At 34.9% G+C, this 21,840-nt stretch overlaps 1 protein-coding gene across 1 annotated transcript in view; it reads left to right on the top strand.

Moving 5' to 3' along the window:
* The window catches only part of LOC117163923 (uncharacterized), a 74,898-nt gene extending 56,982 nt beyond the window's left edge, over positions 1 to 17,916 (top strand). Inside the window, exon 15 of the mRNA XM_033346659.2 lies at positions 16,135 to 17,916. Within this exon, the coding sequence (XP_033202550.2) occupies positions 16,135 to 16,289 (155 nt within the window). The 3' untranslated portion in view covers positions 16,290 to 17,916. The remainder of the gene's footprint in view (positions 1 to 16,134) is intronic.
* Positions 17,917 to 21,840: the final 3,924 nt, after the last annotated feature.

Raw genomic sequence — 21,840 nt, 5'->3', positions numbered from 1 at the left:
AGTAATTCAAGCTGGTTGCCATTAAATCAGTTATGGCCGGCCATTTACGCAAAACATTATACCGGTTTTGTACAAATTGCGTTTTGTTCATCGAATTTTGTCAAGCGCGAATTTCAATAATTAAACTCGGGCCGTGGTGGATGGCGGCGCATTTTCGTTTAAACACATCGCGTAATGGTAATAATTTAAATTGTTCGGCCAACGAGCGTCTATTATTTTCCATCGGAGGTTGCCTTGGTGATCCACGGAAGTGAATGGTAAATTACCAAGGAGCATTTAGGCCGCTTATCGTATCACAATTGAACATTTAATCGTTGAACAATAACAGACAACTGGTAAAGGGAACGTGTCTCCACTACCTTGTATTGCTTCCACGGTATTCGGTTATTTTATTGTTCTTCTCTGTTCATTTTATTGCAGTTTCATTATGCCGGATGTTAATTACCATTCGATGTTTATCGAATTATTTTACACTCTAGAAAATTTGCCATTTCGTTGTTTAGACTCGATTTAAATGGGGTAATTTTTCAATTACTTTTTAGCATGGAAAAGAGCACTTTTCTATTTATTATATGATATATCGAAATTTAATCTCTAAATGCAAATTTCTGCTAAACTGGCTGCAGTATGAAAATGATTTCAGGCAAGAATTAAATAGTTTCAAAGGGAACATAACCCAGTGTAATTTGTATAGATTTTTGTAAACATGTAGAGATGTATTAGGTCGTCCGAAAAGTTTCTTTCGTTTATAAGGAAATAATGGATACACAACATTTTCCGTTTTCTATTATCTTATCGGATTACGTATGATCCATTTTGTTCTATCAAAATAAAGATCACAACTTTCGACAGATTAGTATAAAGATGCATCGTTGTAAAAGACGGGTCTGTAAAAGAAAGACACTTTTCGGACAACCTAATAGAAGGTGATGTAGAGGGTGACATACGTTTTCTTAAACGGAGTTATGTAATTTGTAATAGACTAAACGATCTGTCTCGGTATTCTCCACAAAAAGACCTATCGACTTATGTCGAAAGACGATGGATTTAGAAAATTAATTAACTAATTTGAAATATTCACTTTTATTTTGTACGACCTATCGTATGGAAAACAAAGAAAGACGTAACACGCTATTTTAATATTTGTACAAATTGAACAAAAACGTATACTTTATACTATACTTGTTGTAGTCATATTTATATGTATCAAATTTCATTATAGAAAAGAGAACATTAAAAGGCTGCAACGTATTCAGGATTTAAATTACTTAATATTAAACAAAGTATGAAATGATCTCCTCGCGACTTTAAAAAGTTCGTCTTCGAAGAGATTAAAGACGATACCACGTAAGACTATCTCAGTAGCTTGTACGACTGAAACAAAGGATCTGGAAGTATTTTCCTATCTTTCCCCGGGGTCCCGCAACATGAATATCTCCGCGACAGTAAACACGAAAGGACGTGAAACGACAAACGTGGCCAATATTAAAATCCGAAGAAAAAGAAACAGCAGTCGAGCCGGTCGATATCGAATCAAACCATCGAGACGAACAGAATCTGCTTCCACGTATCACCCTATTTTTCGAGCAACACGTTCTCAGCGATATATTCCCTCGCAGAAATAAAATTTTCACTTCCTGGAATATGTAAGGATTAAGTGATCTTACATTGAAGAATTTAGTATCTAGAAAATTGATATTATATAAATATAACTTTATAGCAGATTATATATGTTCGGATGATTTAAAACGAATCAGTGGAATATGTTACAAAATTAAGAAAATAAGAATATCTTTAAAGTTTATTTGAGAAATTTGCATCGAGTATCGTTTACACACATTGAAAATATTATTGTTCGATTATTTAAGTATACATGTTCGTCATTTCCATGAGAGAATAACATTTCCATTTGAAATATATTTCGTGGAAAAATCGCACATATTCCACAGATTATTCCTGGATTTATACGTAGAATAGAACGTTTTAATGTCCGGTTAGACCAGAAAAGAAATTCTTCCATTAAAACATCAATTTCTATTAGAAACTAGCACTTCTAATTTCCATAGGTTCCATTACCCCATACACGAACAAATTTCTTATTCGCATAAGTTCTTATTCGACTGGGTGTTTATTCACCAAATAAACTCTTGTTTCTTATTTTTATCCATTATCTGTTATATGAATCGAATTGCGTCCAATTTTATTCCCCACTAAGCGACGAAAAATTACTTAAAATTTTGTCTATCGTGAAGCGCCACTCACAATCACTCGGATATTCTAGCGGTGAAAGACAAACGAAGAAAAAAAGTGACGAGCGGAATCCGGGGCATCAGCGATCGTTCAATTATGGAAAGCGTTTTCGAGGACAGTGTGCGGGCTGCGAACGACATCGATCGGTCGAGCTTCCATCTGATCGAGATTCTAACATGAGGCACGAGACTCGAGGAAGCACAGCTGCCGGAAATCGAGCAGGCACCGAAGAAAGGCACCGTTATGTTGAACGTCGTGGCGCCCGGAAAGCTTGTTCTAACCTTGCAATCGATACCACCGTTCGTTGTCGAGACTATTTTCGCTTTGACGCTGACCGTGCTCTTGGCTGTACCACTCATCCTTCGCGTTCAACATTCTCTAGTACGTGCACTTTGGTTAGGCTTGCCAGAATTCAATCCAGTACCTGCGTACGTTCGGTGTTTCCTTGGAATTTCATACTGTTTCCATTTGCCATTGAACGTACTTTGCGTGAGCGCATTTGACAAAGTAATTTAATCGCGCGGGTGATCCAATTATAAAGAAAAGTAAGAGAATAATTTCAAATGTATGATAAAAAATGGAGGTAAAAAATGTAGAGATTGACAAAGTTAAATTATGATGTGAAAGATCGGACTTGTAGTTTTAAAATGTAATCATACATTTAAGAAATATCTCTGTATTTTTCTTTGTAAATGAAGAATTCGAGGGACATCAAAAAAATAGTACAGACGCATTTCTCCAAATTGATTCTTTTATACTACTTTGCTATGTAATAATTAGAACATGGTGTTCAAAAAGTAAAGAATTTACGTATGAAATAGAACAAAATTAAATAAAGAAAAACGTTTTGCCAACTTTTGAAGCATAAAGCCCCTAATTACGTCAAAGACGAAAGATTTCCAAGGAACCCACCGTAGGAACGAAGGCATCTCCGAATATTTCCCAAACAGTCCCTAAACGAATTATCCCCAAACATCTTTTCCCTTAACTTTGTCTGTGAAGCGATATACCATAGCAATTCCTTATACCAGTATACATCACACAACACGCGACCTAACACGTAATCCAATCAAAAATCCTCTGCTTTCGTTTCTTGCATCCCTGCTTCGTCGTACGTTCGTTTGCGCACACTGTCGGAATATCCAATGCCTACACCGCGTGGCAGCAGGATAGCTCGATGAAACTCACCACGAAGACCTGGCAGACTCGGCAATGTAACGTGCACAAAGTGGAACAAAGTAGAGATCGCGTGGTGACGACGCATTATCCAGTCTCGACGTTCGACTCAGCCTCGAGCTCGAGCGCGGATTTCCATTTGGAATCGGCTCGAAAGACGATCTCGACGCCCATTTTGCAAGCGAGTGGTGACAACGTGAGGACGGAATATTGGAACGCTAAAACTCGGGCAAATGTGCAGGAAGCACGAGGAAAAGCGGAATCAACGACGAAACAGAACGACATGGTCCTGAAAGAATCTTCGTCGTTCGTCGCCACAAATTCTGAATTACCAATCGTCGACATATCTGCGTTTGATTACGACGCATATCGATTCCAACTGGTAGAGGCTGCTTTGAGGAAACAGTACGACGATTATCAGCCTCCCGGAGACGTTGTCTTGAATTCTATTCATTTAAATAATAATGATTCGACGGTTGCTATCAGATTGAACGATCGGTACCATCATAGTCTGTTTGACTTTATCGAGGAATATTACGATGCCACGAAGGGGATGAGCAAAAAGGAGACAGAGTACCTCCATCCGTTGGATCACTTTTTGATAAAGGGGACGCAGAAGCCGGAAACTGTTGAGAGGGAAACGGAAACGAAACAAGTGGATGTGGTTAATGCTGCTGGTCAAGGTGAAAGATCGCCCAGGATTTCGTTTTATGATGATACTGCTATGGGTTCGATGCAGAGGAGGCAAGGTATGTTGTACGAGAAACTACGTTGTGTAACGTTGTTGGGATGGTTTTCGCGAGAACATGAAAAGAGATAAATCGGATGGAAAAGAATGCTGGAGTATTTAGTGACGTTCCGTTTACACTTTTATCGAAATAAAATAGTCGGAGAACTTATCGTTAATTACAGTTTAGTTTTTCTGCGAGATGAACCGTTTTTCGTTCCTTTTTGTTACCGTTTCTTGCTTTATATTCAGTGGAACTCGTTTAATTCTACAAATTGATTGTATCAATTTAAAAGTTTGTTAGTATCGAAGGTCTTAAATATTTTGTAACAGTAGTAAGAAAAGCTTTTTTAATAATTAAACTCTCGCAATTCGCATCATATTTCATCTAAATTCAGTGTACTATCTTCTTCAATAATGCATAACATCAATCTCTAATAACGATTCTAACAAATTCTTTAAAAACCCATAGAAAAAGGCTAAAAGTGCTAAAAAGAAAAATAATCATTCACATAAAAATGTGAATGAAAATTAAAAAAAATATTTTAAGTAACTGCCGCTTTTTCACGTAAATTATAGACTCGATAACGAAAAGAAACTTAAGACCTCTTAAACCAAGACCGTCCAGCGCGGGTGCCGATTCAACGACGTCGAGAAGATCCATGTTACAACGATCTTCAGGCAAGAAGAACGCGACGAAATTCTCAAAGAACAATTCGAGCACGGATTCGGTCAGCTCGAAACGAGACACGCTCTCAGGCTCGCAGAAATGCGAAGACAAACGACAAGCTCCGTCATCCATCGATGGAGTTGAAAGAGAATCGACGAACTGTATGACGATCAGCTCCATCGACACGGAAAGCATCCGCAGCGAATCCAGCAAAGCTCGCGATGACCATTCCGGACAATCTCGCGACTCTTCCGTTGCCTCCAGGCGGTGTACTTCGGAGAAACCTCAAATTCTGCCTTGGTTGACAGGAAACCCGCGGATATCCTTTAACCAAAAGTACGGAAACTCTGGCAAAACGTCATCGAAGATGTTCGAAGCATCGTGGAGAAGCTCGATGATAAAGAAATCCAGCTTCCTGAGTAAACAGAAAACCAGCAAACAGCCTGATCGTCAGAGTTTAGACTACGTCGATCAAATGTCCACGGATTTACCTCCGTTGAATATGAATTTTGACAGATCCGACAAAGACGGATTAAAGCTCGACAACGCTAAGTTGAGTAACCAACTCGGCAAGTTGGAAGTAATCAAAAGCGAAACCGAAGAGTTACCAAGGGCAGATTTTCCCACAAGTTCCGCGATTGATTTGTCTTGTAGGAAAAACGATTCTTTGGGCCACGTTTTGAATCAGAATTGTCCAGCAACGAACGCCGCTGACAAACATCGTTCACCAGCGAAGAATTTGTCCGAGCGAAACTCGCCAAGTGGTCAGGTGATCGAAACGATCGACTCCTTGGCGGAGATCACGCAGCAGCCTCCCGGAGAGCCAAGGTTAGCGCAGACTAGGTCGAAGAAGACGACGAACGACGAGAGCATTAAAGAGTGTTCGAGAAAGTCGTCGGCGAAACACGACCAGCCGGAGAAACTTGGGAAAGTTTTGAGCGACAGGAAACAAGGCTCGCATACTGTCGGCCCTGTATCGGCGAAACAACCACCGAAATTGGAACTTTCTACTGACACGTTTTTCCAGCAAGTGCTTCGTGGAAACATCGACGATTTAAGCAAGTTTAAAAATAACGAGAAACGAAAGGAAGTATCGAACAAAGAAAACGAGAATATTAGAATGTTCAAAAAGGACGTTAAAAAACATCAAGAGAATCAGCAAACGAATGTGGATTCGAGTTCGGCGAAATTGAATGCGTGCGGGAGGAAAAACACGATCGATTCGTTTCGAAGTAAGAACGAGGAGAAGACAAGCGACGTTAATAGAAGAAAAGCTTTCAGCGCGATCAGAAATTTCGGATCAACGAGCACTGCTAAAAGCAACCTTTTGAATGCCGGTAAGCTGTCCTCCATGTCGAAGAGCTCGCAACAAAGAACGACGGGCTCGAGGCTGAACACCGGTTTGCATGATAATGTGATTGGCGCTCGATCGATGCAAATCAGGTCGAGCAAGTCCCCGATGGGCGAGAGGAAGCCTTCGAGGGATGAAAAGCCGGGAAGAACCGAGGTGAATCGGCCGGAATTGAAAGAAAGTGGTCCCGATGGCTTAAAACTGCCTCGTCGTGACTCCAAGGCCGGCATAGCGATGCAGGTCGGATTGAAGAAGTATATCAAAAAATTGAAACGGGTGCTATCCGATCGCGACAACACCGATATAGGCGAATTGGCATCTTTGAGCCTTACCGACGCTATTTTGCCGGATCTAGAGTCGACTTTGTCGTCTGTCGAGGTGCAGCAAGTACAGGATCTGTTAAACATGGCAGAGAAGAAGTCTGAATTGATGCAAAACAATTTGTCTGGACTTAAAAAGAAGGTTTTATGATGGTTTCTTTCTCTGTTTCCCTCTGTGTATATTATTATATATTTTGTTAATATTATTGGAATTATTGTATATTTGGCTTGAAAACTTTTTGCGAAGAAGATGATTTTATATTTGAGAGCAGTCTGATTCTATAACCTTTGGAAATGTAATATAATTTGGTATAATATAGTTTGATATAATTTAATGCAGTTTTCATTGATTTTGGTGATTTGGATGATTTTATTGTCTGTGTGTTCATCCAATTCGTATTTTGACTAAAAGTAAGTCTTTAAGGACGGTTTGTTTAATTACATATTTAGATTTTAGCAAGCAAGTTTAATTAATTTGTCTTTTGAATATTCTTCTTTATAATATCATAAACATACAATTTAAATGTCTACTTGAGAAGATAAAGTGGAACTAAAATGTAGGAATTGGATGGAGGAAAGGTTCTTGCACCTGTTACCATTTTAATTAAGTCATTCAGATAGTTAGGCTGTTATTTATGACAATAATCTCGTCGCATGGTAAATTCGTGGTTGTTCATGAAATATTAATAAATAATATTAAGAATATATCCATATATATATATGTCAGAGATGAAAGGACACCGAAGCCTTCCCTTTGGAATTTTTGGAAAACCCCTTAACACTTTAATCTAGATACTACCATAGCCGTAATTAAGCAATTGTCGTCATTCCATCCGATTGTATTTGTTCGAGATTTGTGATAATGAGCTTGGGCTCGAGGCGACAACCAATCGCCGAACGTAGCCGCGGTCAAGGGATGAACATTTTGTCTAATAAAGGTATGGAGTAATAGTATAGCTCTCCTTAAAAAGAAATAGTTGTAGCGGCGCTCGACAGTAAACATTCCAACAGTTTCTGTCCCGTGGCTCGCCACACGCAGACCCTATTCTTCGGGTAAGATCATTACCAGATGACGCATCTCCACAGTACATGCTCAGCTAGCCTTAGGACCCGTTACAAATCTTAAGGTTTTGTTAACTAAAGTCCTTCAAACAGTCTTTGTCCCAACTACGGGAAGATAGGGGAAATCTATCTTTTTCATGAGCGACGCTTTCCACTAGCAACCTTCCCTCAAGGGCGGTTAGCATCCTTCTCTAACCATCAACATGGAAATTGACCAATTAACAGCAACGTCAATTTCCTTCACTTTCTGAACGAAGGCTTTTCTCGACGAATTCGATGATCTCGTGTCTTTAGACACACCCCATCATAGTTTTCCTCTGCAGCATCATCGTGACGGAAAGTCATTGTCTCTCGTGAGGTCTCATTAGCGAGTTACATAGCGTCTTTACGCTCGGTGAATATTTTTCACATTTGAACAAAGAGCTAGTTTAGTAATACTTGTACCGTAGACAAGTAAATCGAGTCCGACTTAGGCTTTGGAAGAAAGTACATTTATTATCCCGTTGACCGCGGATTCGTTTCCGAACCTAAGACCATTGTCATTAGTGTCTCATCACCGCGGATACTTGTCAATTCTGCAATATCCACAGTTGTACTAATAATCATATTTGTACTAGTAAATATCTTCTCCATTGCATAACAACTATGTCTAATCCAAATGAAGATTCGTTACACGCCCCTAACCCTAACCATAATGTGAACCCGACATATATTTACATGTACTAATTGTAAGACGAAGAATTTCTATCTCTTATGTTAACAAATATATGGGTACGTGTATATTTTTGGTAAAAAAATTTGTATTTTTCAAAATGCTGTAAAATGAAGTATCTTTCATACATTGTCGTAATATATTTCAAGTTATATTTATTCTAATGTATTTACATAGTACACTATATTAATATAATTCATTAATACATAATGTTAACATAATCGTACTGAATAAAAGATTGATAGAGATGATTATCTTTATAAACAAGATTAAAAAAATTAAGTTTCTAAATATATCAAGAGCAGAAACATTTTGTTCAATATTATAGTGAACAGTATAAATTAATTTTGTACATGTAATACAAAAAATGTAGCGACCCGAAAAATAGTCACCGGAGTACTTTTACAACATTGTGCTTTTTAAAAGAAAAATAGAAGAGATAAATGTATTCTATAACACATAGATACATTTAGTTTATCACAGGCAACCAATCATTTTTCAATTGCAGTACGATCTACATACATAGTACTTTATATTTTCCCTCCGATATTCATGAACACCAGTTTTTTGAAAACCTGTTACGCAGGATTCGCATACTAGCATCAATGGCAGCGTTCTAAAAAACATTTAAATCCAGCTAAAAAATTTTAGAATCAAACCTATCGGATATTATACAAAAGTTATGTTACCAGCAAACGACGCTAGAAGGGTTCGACTCGATACATATTACTATCTCTAAATATAAATAAAATCGAATTTTAGTAAAATAATTCTTTTTTACCTATATTCTTCTGTAGATTTTATATCTATATACGGATATAATTCCATTCATATTCCATTCGTATTCATACAAACGAAGCTTTCTATTTCATGAGATATTAAATATCTTATCTCGATATTAAATAGATTTCGAACAATAATATTTTATTGAACTCATGTTTCTAATATCGTATCTCATTAATCTTTGTTCGTTTGCAAAAATTATTAAATTATTCACCAGGATCTTCTCGCGCAATAATTTACTAACTAATGATATTAGTGAATTGACAAATTACACGTTGTAGATTATAAACTTGTCTTACGCAATTTACAAGCTTACGTGAGATAGGATAATCAGATAACTTGTAATTTATAAAATTCAATTTTGCTAATAACCAAACTTGTTGGTACTAAATAAGGGAATTTATTACTGTTGATAAGGGCTATGTTTTATATCACACTGTGAAGATTAAAGCATACCGTTAAGGTATCATAAGTGTGCAGCTTGATAATAACTCGCATAACATACATATTTACACACATAATCAAAAATTCTTTTGGTGAGAATTTATCGGTTCGATATTCGTGTACAAATTCCATTCTTTGCGAATTAACGATACGAGTCTCGTTAAACGATTCTAACTGTTTTAGTGATTTATGTGTCGTTGACAGTCATTGTGTTAACGACGAGCCTATTAATAATGCATAGCAAAGAAAGAGAACGGTGTCGAGGGAAGATCTGGAGGTCGAGACATAAACTGCCAAGAAGATGGTCACGATTGTGTGTGCTTACGCGTGCACGTGAGCCAACTTTCCACGATGACACCCACTTGCGGAAGACGATCAGCTCGCGGCTCTTCGTATCTCGATACCGTCTGCAATCTCGTTTAAGCTTTACGACACGGCACTTAACGTTCAGGCTGCCCCTGCGATTTTCTTTCCGTGGCTCCCAAGGGGTTCGTGGCCGCAAGCGAATTTCTTCTTGCCAAGCAAATATTCGATGCTCCGACGTAAACGGAGAAAGTGAAGATAATCGACGATGAGCTTTTTACTTTCAAGCGATAAAAAATGAACACTTTTAGGTTTCACAGTTGAATCCTTTATCTGTGAATGTATATTTCTCTTTAGTTTTTGTAATCCTTTCTTCACCATGGTTTCGTAATTATTTTCTTGAAACTGTAAAACTTGCTCTTTGTCCTATAACATATTAACATTTGTAACATATTATATAACATATTTGTTACATATTACATATTACATCTGTAACATATTATGTAGTATGTTACGTGTACGTACGTAGCATGTGAAAATATGAATCACTATTGATATGCATAAATTTTCGTTTCAATCTTATGCTACAATATTTCTTACAATGTTGAAACCCTCTTTGTTCGTTGAGTCAAAACGAAGAATGAAACGCACGAGCTCTAAAACCGCAGCAGGTCTAACAAATATATATATATATTTTTCTTTTATTTAGTTGTTTACATTCACAATTTGTCCGATTTGGACATTTGGTAGAATTTTTTGGCTGAAATATATGTACATGATTTCTCCTAGAACATTAAATATATTTCGCCTAAAACGAGGACGAGAAATTTCAACGATCGTAAATTTAAAAATTAATGTACCGTTAAAAATCACGGTTGACCGGAAACATGTTCTATATAACAGCGTGTAATATTCAGAGTTAAGTTCATACGAAACAATAACTCAAAAGATACGAACTGGTATAGTAACAAGGCCGATGACGATTAAGAAAGCGTGCTTTGAGAGTCGGATGATTTGATTAATATTCGAGCGCGCGAGCGCGTTTACGGAAATCGTGGAACAGCTGATTTATATCCCTGTGTCCGCTTCAGAATTTCGCTTCAGAAGAGCTTACCATCGTGCCATTAAGGATATTCGGGTCACGCGACTTCTTGCCGCCGCATCACGTCGGCATTGTCATCGCAATCGTCTCACGGCGATGATCTGGCGATATTGTAGTTTTGATTTTCAAACCGAAAATCGTACGTTTTTCATTGATTACGATAAGAACAAGAATGATAACGAACAAGGTATTTTGAACAAGTCCGTTTGAAGATCACATGCGAAAAATACAATTTTTGTGGATTAATTGGTAAAAATAATAGAATAGTAATTAAATAATAATAATTAAATATTTGATAAAAATAAATATTTCTCAAAGTCTAAAAATAGTCGATTCTGAATGGGACAAAATGAGAAAATTAGAAATATATGCCATTAGCAGGTTACAAAATAATGGAAAATCCAAAGTAATTAATTTACGAGCTGAAAGTAAAAGTAATTATATGTTCATTAAGTATATGTATTGTATTTAATTGTTGCTCGACAATTTCATTTCCGTAAGTACATATTAGGTCGAAAAATAGGTGGAACGATCGATTATTTTCATTGTACGTTGCATAATGCCGTTAATTGTAAGTGCACCCGCGAAACGAATCGCTAACATGTGTTCATGAGAGAGCGTGCACCACATTTTATCGGCCATCTAAAATTCTGTGCAGTAAATAATTCTAACACCAATGAAACCGATGAAATAAAATTTGTAGCGCAATGATAATGTACAATGTATAGAACACTATTCCAGTAAATATTTTAAATTTCATAAAAAGGATTACGTTACAGCCAAAAATGACTTACTTTCGTTTGAAAACCATTCTTTTATTTATAGCGCGAAGCTACAATTTTTTTTTTTTTTTTAATCTATATCGTGTTGATATTTGTGTAACATTTTTATATAACCGTAAAAAAATGATAGCGTATATTTTTTCAAATTTTTATTAAATTTGTATAACACTTTTATATAACCGTGAAAAAATAGATAACGTGTATTTTCCTAAATTTTTATTAAAATATCAAAATCAAGCATTTTCGTCCATTTTTCTTTTTGCATTATATGATTAGACTTTCGAAACCTGTCTATAATTTTACATTCCCTTGTTCAGTTACGCTATTCTCACGGTTTTCAAGAATTCAGTCGCTACAAAATGGGGGAATTTGAAGACCTTTGAGTTTTAACATGCACGGAAAATTTTTTCGTCCAAACGTAACAAAATTGGAGGGTGTCGAAACAGAAAAAAGATGAATTTCCAAGTCTCCAAAATAGGAGAAATATTATGTTCTTGTTATAAATGTATTTCTCATAAATCTTCAATAATTTTTGCTACTAGTAATTAATTAATTAATTAACTTTATTGTTTTTATGAATATTATATAGCGCTGTGTAAAATAGTATTTAATATAATTTATTTTGCTTTTTGCATTTTCAGACAAATGTAAAAAAATAATTAGTAACAGTAAAATTAATTAATAATAATGATAATACTAAAAATAATGTATCTAAACTTGCGAGTAATATCGCACATAATTTGACATAATTTTTTATATAAAATAGCAAAGAAAAAGCTGGGAAATGAAAAGTAAAAAATTTCAAGAAATATCCTCGCTTCCTTTCTTCTCTTTATTTCCCTACATATTTTACGGAACACTCTGGATAAACTAATTTACAATGGCAGTACATTCCTCTAAGTGTAACAACAGTAGCAAGAAGTTAATATCCTACGCGTTCATAAGCTGGTACTGATCTCACCTTCGATAACGGAACTGTTATCTGTTTCTAGCATCTGTAGCGAGTAGTACAGAGTTAACTAACTACATCTGGAAATCTTCTAAAGTACTAAAATACACTAAAATAACAAAATATAAACATTAAAAAGAATCCAAATTGCAACTTTTTAACAAACATTAGAATCAATTATATTACACTCCATCAGCATTCGCTCAAAAGTTTGGAGCGTCCTTTACTTTTTGACTGGTACAAACTTTTTTGTATATTTCTTTGAGAAATGAAAATACACGATAATCACGAAAATAATCACGATTATAAAAAAATAAATAATGCAATATTATGAATAAAGTTTCTTTTTAAGGACATTGTTGAAATTATCGTTTATCTTTTAGCGAATATTTCGTTTCACTTGTTCAATTGTCAAAAGTGAAAATCTTTCTGTAACATTAAAAGCTGAAGTTTCTTTGATGTTTCACTTTGTTTTTCAAACTACGTAAATATAAGTTGTACTCGTATTTCACGATAGAAACAACAAAAAAGAATGAAAGGTAGAGAAACAGTGGAGAAACAAAACATTGATGGCCGTATCTGGCGAGAATAAATCAGTAAAAGAAGGATTTAGGTATCTGCTTGAATTACGGACGCCAGTGGTTAATCGGATATCGATCGACGTTTAATGATTTACAATCAGAAAAAAGCAAGTCATCGAACGACGGAACGTGCTTTTTTCGTTTGTTTATATGTTCGTTTTCGACAAGTTGTTCCGATACGAAATCGATGTTTTGACAAATAACGAGGCATTTTACATTTATGATAGAAATTTTAACAAATCGCTGTTAGATTGCTGCAAAGGCAGTAATTATTTAACGATGACGATTTATAAGAACTATCGAGATTCGTATGTGTAAACTTTATTCAGGTAAAAGCGATTAAATTCTCAATAAATCTTGAGTATAATGGTAATTGGCTCCTTTTTATAAAGTTTTGCTAAGTATATTTCTATTTTTGTACTCTGGAAAATTAAACAACCGTAAGTATTAAAAAATATAGGCAATATCGTTGTATTTACGATAAAATATTTCTGTACATTTTCGCTTTATTTTATTTAGGAGTAAACGTTTTCCGTTTTCAGGTTATTGAAGGACATAACGAGTGGAATACTTAGTAAATATTTTATAGAAGCTGTTAATGTTTCGTCAATTTCTGTTAACTGTACTCTGGTAATATTAAGTAATTGCGAAGCTTAAATATAATCACTTAAATAATAATAATAATATCGGTATACATATTGTAATATATTGAAATTTGAAATTACATTGAATCTAATTAATGAGGTTTAGATGATAAATTAGTAGTAAACACTATGATAAACTTTCGAAAAATGAACCACTTTTCGAGAAAGGAAGAAATTAGCTTTAATTTAATTCGAGATAATTAGTTGGGTAAAATACGTAAAAGTGATTATCAAACTTTGAAGTAATATTAATTTTCCTGAAACTTAAAATCTCATTTGCACTTCTCGAAGTACTTAAAATGATCTGTTGGGATAACTATTCGTCAGTAACGTGAATATCATGATCTGAATATTTCAGATGTGCAGTATCGCAGAAAGAGTAAAATATGCTACATTTTAATCCAGGATACGGCAGTCTTATGTATCATCTTCCAAATATCCAAATAATTGTTTGAAAACTTACAAAACTAAATTTATCGTTTCATAACGATTAAATTCCTTGAAATCTGCAACGAGTTCGAAGCAGATCTTCAACATTGACACTCGTCCACGTTCCAACCCGATTACATCGCGTCTCACTGTGACATGGTAATCACCGTATGACACGCATTGGGTCATCTAAGAAAGAATTCCAGTAGCTTGATCCCGCGACGATAGACATTCCGTTCTACTTATTCGCAACCACACGATAAGCAACGCTTGCTTGTATATACACGTATACACAAGACACTTCTAGTTAAGCGAACACTAGAAACTGTCTGAAGCTTGACGAGACAATACAATATCCACTTCCTGCTGCAGCAATTGGCCGTTCAGATCGCTCCACGTTACGATGACTATCAATGAGTTAGTTTATCACGTTGCTCGTTTGTCGATCAATAGGTTTGCTAATGGTCTGTCCGTAAGTGCTCAGCTGAAAATTTGATCAGCAATTTCCAACGCGTATTTATTCTCTACCTTGTTTTTAGGTACTATTTTAATTTCGTGTGTACGATAAAATATAACAACGAAGAGATTTATTAAAATTTATTAAAAATAAAATAAAATAAAAGTCGAATAAATATAATTTAATACAATAACAAAGAAATTTCTTAACATTTCTATTCTATTTTAAAAGAAAAAACGCAAAAGGTATATTGTCTTATAAAGGAAAATTACGTACAATGTGTCAGATACGCTGAAAATTCAGAAGCACCGATTTACATACGTAAATTTCGCTAGAGCCCGTAGTAGCGCCCTAAAAGCGTCGGCGGAGAAGTGTCCTTGACTGGTCAGATTTATTGTCCTGCCTTATGCTTCATTTTTTTTTACCTCTTTCTTTTCGACAAATTTAAATACTCACCTTCCTGGTTAAGATTAAGGTTGTCCTCCCGATTCAGATCAAAGTCGAGAGTTGGGTTTAGGAAGGTCATCGGATGTTAAAATCAATTAAATTAATTGTTCGAATGGTTCAATTTGTGAATGTACTCACTGCAGCAACCTCGTTGAAATTACAGGCCCAATTTAATAAGTGAATTGGTGACATTTCATCGAAGTTCGTCGTTTCGCTATTTTTTTGTAACGATTTTTGCAATCGCAACAACTTCTTGACACAATCTCCTTTTTGTTAAAAATCTATTCTACAATTAGGCATTATGGTTAAAAAGAAATTGTTTGTATTTTCGAACTAGAATAAATGATTCATGTTTCTATAGATTAAGCAACACAATATTTTTATTATCATCTCTTATACAAAGCAACAAATACAGAAATAACAAGAAAAATAGAACTCCGTCTATACAAACCTACCAGTGGACAAGTTGGATCATATAACAAGGTCATTCGCATGATAGGAGTCCGTCTGTTTTCCCTTACCACCAATAACTTTTCGTTAAGATAATAGTTCATTTCGTGTTCATATAAGAGAATTCCACGATACATTTACATTTAAACAGATAATAAAGTTGCAGACTTGTATCGACTGCAAAGTATGTTCCACTGTTTACATCTTATTGTTGAACATTCATATAAGTAGATTGATGCTCGACGCTAGTTCCAGATGATAGCGGATCAGCTAGGATTCAATTAATCAGACACTATTAAAATTTCATTCGCATGAACGGAGTTTACATAAACGGAGTTTCATTGCGATACTGTGTTGAAATAGTTCGAATAACTGTACCTTAACGTGGAAATGGTAGTAGAGTGGGGGAAGCTCTGTGAGCCGCGACCTTGACTCGGCTAATATCGACTCAGACCATAGACCAACTGAGACTAACCCAGATAATTTTGTTCACAGATCGACACGCGAGACAATATCAGCTTCAGCAGTTGCGCGAGCAACAGCAGCGGCATTCTTCGAGGACTGACCACGTAGTATCTTCACCAACGACTCATTATGGCAGAGGCCGTGTCGAGACGAGAATATTGCCGCGGCGTAAATGTTGCGTATAAGAAGATCGATTGTTTGCCAACGAAACACGCAATAACCGAAAGTAATTTAACTGTAAAAGAACGGCCGGTCTGCGGCTCGCACATAAATTATGTCAAGAGTTCCTCTCACCGAAGGAGTAAAGCAGCAAGGCAGAAAAGGTAGAGAAGGCTACTAGTTCGTTCCTCGCTTTAATTAAGTCTAATTTAAAGTCGGTTGATTTCGCGAGGCGCACGACCGGTCCGCCACTTCCATTCAGTGGATCGACAGTGTTCCGATGAGTATTTCCTTTCCTCACCAAACGAGTCTTGAGTGAACGGTGATCTTTGGCTTTTAACCCTTCGCGCTGATAGATTGCGTTGTAGCAGGAAGTTAAAAGTGAACGTTCGTGCTTGAAACGGATCAAATTTAAGGAGATTGAAGGATTGAGTGGTATTGATTAGGTAATAGTATTCTCTTCTTCTTTCTCTTTAATTTTCTTTCTTTGTATTTTCCTGAAGTACGGTGGAATTTTATTTAACGGAATCCAGGTACTTTGTATCTTAGTATCTTAAAGATATTATTTATGTTCTATACCATGGATGTAACGTCTTCGTATCATAACATATAATATCAGTTGCCCTGATGCTTCCTTGATTTATCAATGAGATTAAAGTATTATGCTTATAATATATATTTAATGAATTCTTACTTGTTTCTTGCAAATTTGATATTCAGTATTGTAGTTTGAACTAATTTCGTGAAAAATCATCTATTAGCTTTAATTTACAAAGTCTCTTTCAGTAGACTTTTATTCTCATTTTAAACAACTGTGTTTTTAACTGAGGATATTTAAGAAATTCTACATTTAAAAAGAGAGAAGACGAACTTACTTTAATTTCCATTATATTTTTTTAAGGAGATATTCTTCACGAGCTACTTGCAATTAGTCCTGCACCGACTTATACTGTTAACCTACTTCTCAGACAACTCCAAATTTAATTAAAATTTATAATATCTTATTTGTTGTACTGGAAAAATGTTCTAAAAGATGTTTTCGAACGACTAAAACGACTAAAAAACTAAAAAAAAATTCTTTCCCAAGTATTTTCAACAAAATTCCCATTCTTCTGTTTTTTAATTACGACATATAATATCCTGCTCATTTATTTTTAATGCCATTGTTATTTTATTCCACTTTTCTTTCTTAATCAGTTTAATCTCACGAACTGAAGGGTTAATCTGGAAAGATCACGAATCTCAAAGCATCGTACGAACAATGCATCGCTCTAGATTCTACACTGTATATTCGTAAATCTACACGCTGCACGTAGATTTATTACGACTACATAATTATTTTGAAACAATTACTGCCATCCAGCACTGCCTTTTACAAATTGTAATTAATAATAAGTTCTTAAAGCCAGGAAAAAGAAAGAGAGTGAGCTCAGTAGAGGAATTTCAGAGGTGTTTCTTTTTCACTATGTCTTTTTTTTTTAATCTTTCTTTCTTGTTCTTTGTAATATACATATATATACATACATGTATTCGATACATAAATTTTATACATTTATTTTATCGTAATGTCGTTAGGATTACGTTACTCTTTAACAATGATATGCGAGTGGCGTGGAGGGGTATCAATAAATAATAAACGAAACTTCGCATACATTAAATCGTTTCATTGTGTTCTTTCTCTTTTATCCTTTTTTTTCTCAGTTACAATACTTAAATATAACGCAATCTAGTTTTCCCCTTAGTGTGTTGTTAACTTCCGTTCCATCGACGTCGTCGATCACGGAGCAATCGTATCCTCGTTTGGAAAAGAGACAAAAAGTGCGCATATCGAACGCGAACCGCAGTTTCGATTGCCGTGGAGAGGAACATTTGGTGCAGTGCTACTCGATGATTTATTGATTTCGCTGCAGAGAGGTAATAGGCGTATTTTTTTCTGTTTCTCCTCGTTTCGAAGAAAAAGAAGAGAGGTATTTTTTTACGACTTTATTGACTTAGCGATCAAAAAGCGTTTTTTATTCCAATGTGTTTTACAACTTTGTTAATTTTGTAACAAAAAAGTGTTTTGTAACTTTGCCGATTTAGTAAATTTCGAGATAAATTCATAAATTAATGCTCGTAACACTGTCACTTTTCTATACTTTCCAATTTTGGAGTTGATCAATATGGCTTGAGAGTGGTTCATTTCTGGCAAATTTACCGAGATATACGTTTAATGGGCGTATAACTCGACAATAGACATGGCCTAATGCGATCAATACCCTTAATCATAGCCAATTATTCCATCAACCATACACAGCGTTGTTCGCCACCTTTTATGGACAGTATGTACTTACATTACAATTAGAAAGGGATTGCACCACAGAAGTAGCGTCATCCAGAAACACCGTGATCACGTCATTGGTGAAGTAGCGCGATATGTATGCGAGGTGTGAAATACAATTGAAATACTCGCAGCAAGAAGATAGATGAGGATATCTTTATTAATGGATGTGAAACTGGTAATTGAAACGTAGGTTCTGTAGGAAGATTATTAAAGACTTCTTTATTGGTGGGCTGAAGGTTTTAACGTTTCATTTGGTATACTTAGTTATCGATTACTGACCGAAATAATTATTGTTGTTGTATATATTTCGTTACGGTAGTTGTATGGTAAATTCATATATACAAGATATTTTGTAAATGACGGTACAATCAGATATGAAATGATTTTACGTAAAAAATTATGTCGAACATGTGGAATAAAATTTATTCATATGACGTTTCACTTTTTAGAAAAGCTTTTAAATCTTGATAATATATCTCTCCACCCAACTCTTTTTTTTAGAACTTCCTTTAATTATACCATCAGCTACAAAATATTTTGTATAATATATATGATGATGAAGAATCGAAAAAATAGGAAAGATAGACGTATAAAAACAAGAACAAACAGCGTAAAATACTGACGAACAATAAGTAGAGCCACCGATATTAACCACCTCTTGAGATATATACACTCTCGCCACTTATTATGCCGGTTTTCGTTCTTAATAGCCTATTGTCTAACAGCGCGGTTGTGAAGTATTCAGTACCTTCGCGACAATGTTATTCAGGAAAACAGGAATCTGGCGATGACAGAAGCATCGTCTGGAACTACACCGTATATACGATGGTTATACATTAATATACGTAAATCTGGTTCACGTGAACGCGAAAGCGTAGCTTGCACCAAGGGATTACCTGCTCGTGACGTAGATACATGAAAATTTCCTCGTAAAATATTTAGGATATACTGCGAAGTATTGCACGGCTATACTCACTGTTACCGATTAATTTTGGATAGTCTGTTGAAATCCAATATACAAGATACGGTATCCAAATGTCCAAAATAGAAAACATTACGGTTTGAAAATGATCTAGTTGAAGATTGGAGAAAAAATCTCGTAAGGCAGAATTAAACGACTTCGAATTGTAAGTTTTTTGGTGGATGAGTCGTTTTTATACGCGGTGCAGGCAATGTACCGCTGTAGTAAAATCCAATTATCCTAATTATATTGATAAAATTTGAAACAAATCTGAAAATATACGTATACAGAAATTATTTTAAAGAAATGAAGGACCAAAATTTTATTTCTTAGAAAATATTGTTCTAAATCCAAATATCATTTTATCGATTATCTATTTCATTTTTCCATCCTATTTGTTATTATTGAATTTATTAAAATGTCCTCTATATTATGAAGAAACTTATATAGAAATGTATATACATCACATAAATGTACGAATAATGCACATAGGTGTAAAAAGTTTTTTTTATATAATTATATTTATATATCTAATAATATCTTATATTAATTTCCATTGTTTATTTTGTCACAATAAACAAAAATTTTGAGGCGGGCTGTTTTTCTTGGAATAAGTTAAAATATAGTAGTAATAGTATTACAGTATAATAAAATTTAGTTATGAGAAAGTAAATACATTTGGTTAGGCTCCGTGATCATCGACGATCGTTCATGATGGAAACAAAAGAAAAAAGATCTTCTAACTGTTTTCTCCTGACTCGTTTTTATTATTTCGTTCTAAAAATTACGGCTTCGAACGCAGTCAGCGCTTATCGATATAATTGAAGGTATCACAAACTTTTGATGACCTCTAATTACATTTACCATATATTGTCCCTATGCTTATTAATTAATTAAAGTGATTTAATCAATAATCTCGATTATTATACTCCTCGTTCCATGCTTTGATCGAGGTTCAACAGGGTGATTTAACCTTCAAAGTGGAACATCGTGATGGTATGTAGGTAATTGAAGCGTTTGAATATTTTATACTTTATAAAGAAAGTTAAATTCAAATTTGAAAGTTTTCATAAAGTTAATTTCGAACAGATTTCGGAGACGGTGGAATACATTTTACACTTGAAAATTTAACGTACTTTTCTTAACGCGTAATTTACATATTCTTTAATTTAAAAGATCTTAAAATATCATATGATACTTTCCAAAATGTAAATCATTTACAAATCTTGTAACAATTTCTTTGGTACCATAAACGTTATAAATTTCCATATTTTTTCGATTAACCTACTTTCATTTTAATCGAATTTGTAAAATACAATATGCATATATATTGCCTCCCAAAAACTGCAAATTGCTATAACATGAAAATTACGTTTGTACCAAATCTCCATTTACTTTATTACACGATGTAATTTTCTAGATTTATCTGTCATCAAACATATCTAAACTTTTTCAGTAAGAAAATTTTTGCAATGAGATTATAAAAAGATGAAGCTTATATAATTTTTTCCAAAAATGTCCAACATGCTTCTGTCAAAATGCCACGATATTCCAGTTGAAGAATTAATCACCTTCTTCCAAAACTTCTTCCCATTCTCACGAAATCATCATTCTTCATACTAAATTTGAAATTTCTCTACCCAGCTACCAAATAGTCCCTTTTCTCGCACGTTCTTACATCTTTAAGATCGACGTCGCCGACATTTGATCGCTTGGAATTCATTGCTCACGCGTGAACATCACATCTAACACGCTAACCTCGCTCCAATCGATGATACCGCTCGTCGAGCACAAATGACACGGTGTACACGAAAAGATCTGGCCCTTCAATTTTTCACGTTTCCAACTAATTGATAGTTTGGATGCGCCTTCCACCTGCCTCGGAAGGGTACCGAGGTACGGAGGATTAATATCTCGTCGACTTTTAATGACGATTTCATAATACGTTTCCTGGAAATCGTTTATGCACGGATCTCGAACAGTGATTACGTGGAACAGTTCGAGTTAAAGGAGCACTCTGATCTAAACGACCCTCTTTAAGTAAACTCTGACACATTTACCTCTTTTTACGAATTCCGTTAATATTTTTAATCTTGTCATGGCCGAAATCATACAGATCAAACAACTAAATTTCATGAAAAGATAGTAGCTCTTTTATTTATCATATGGATCTTAAATATAAGAAAATAAAGCTATAATTCAATCAAAATCACCTATTATCGGTTTGTCTGAAAGAAAAAATGAAGTTCGAATTTGGGTGCTAGTCGCTTTAAAGAGATACGTCAAAAAGGTT

The sequence above is a fragment of the Bombus vancouverensis genome, chromosome 2, assembly GCF_051014615.1.
Source record: "Bombus vancouverensis nearcticus chromosome 2, iyBomVanc1_principal, whole genome shotgun sequence".
In the NCBI taxonomy this organism is placed as follows: Eukaryota; Metazoa; Arthropoda; class Insecta; order Hymenoptera; family Apidae; genus Bombus; species Bombus vancouverensis.
Note: the sequence above shows the minus strand (reverse complement) of the source record. Positions and strands in the feature narration are given on the sequence as shown.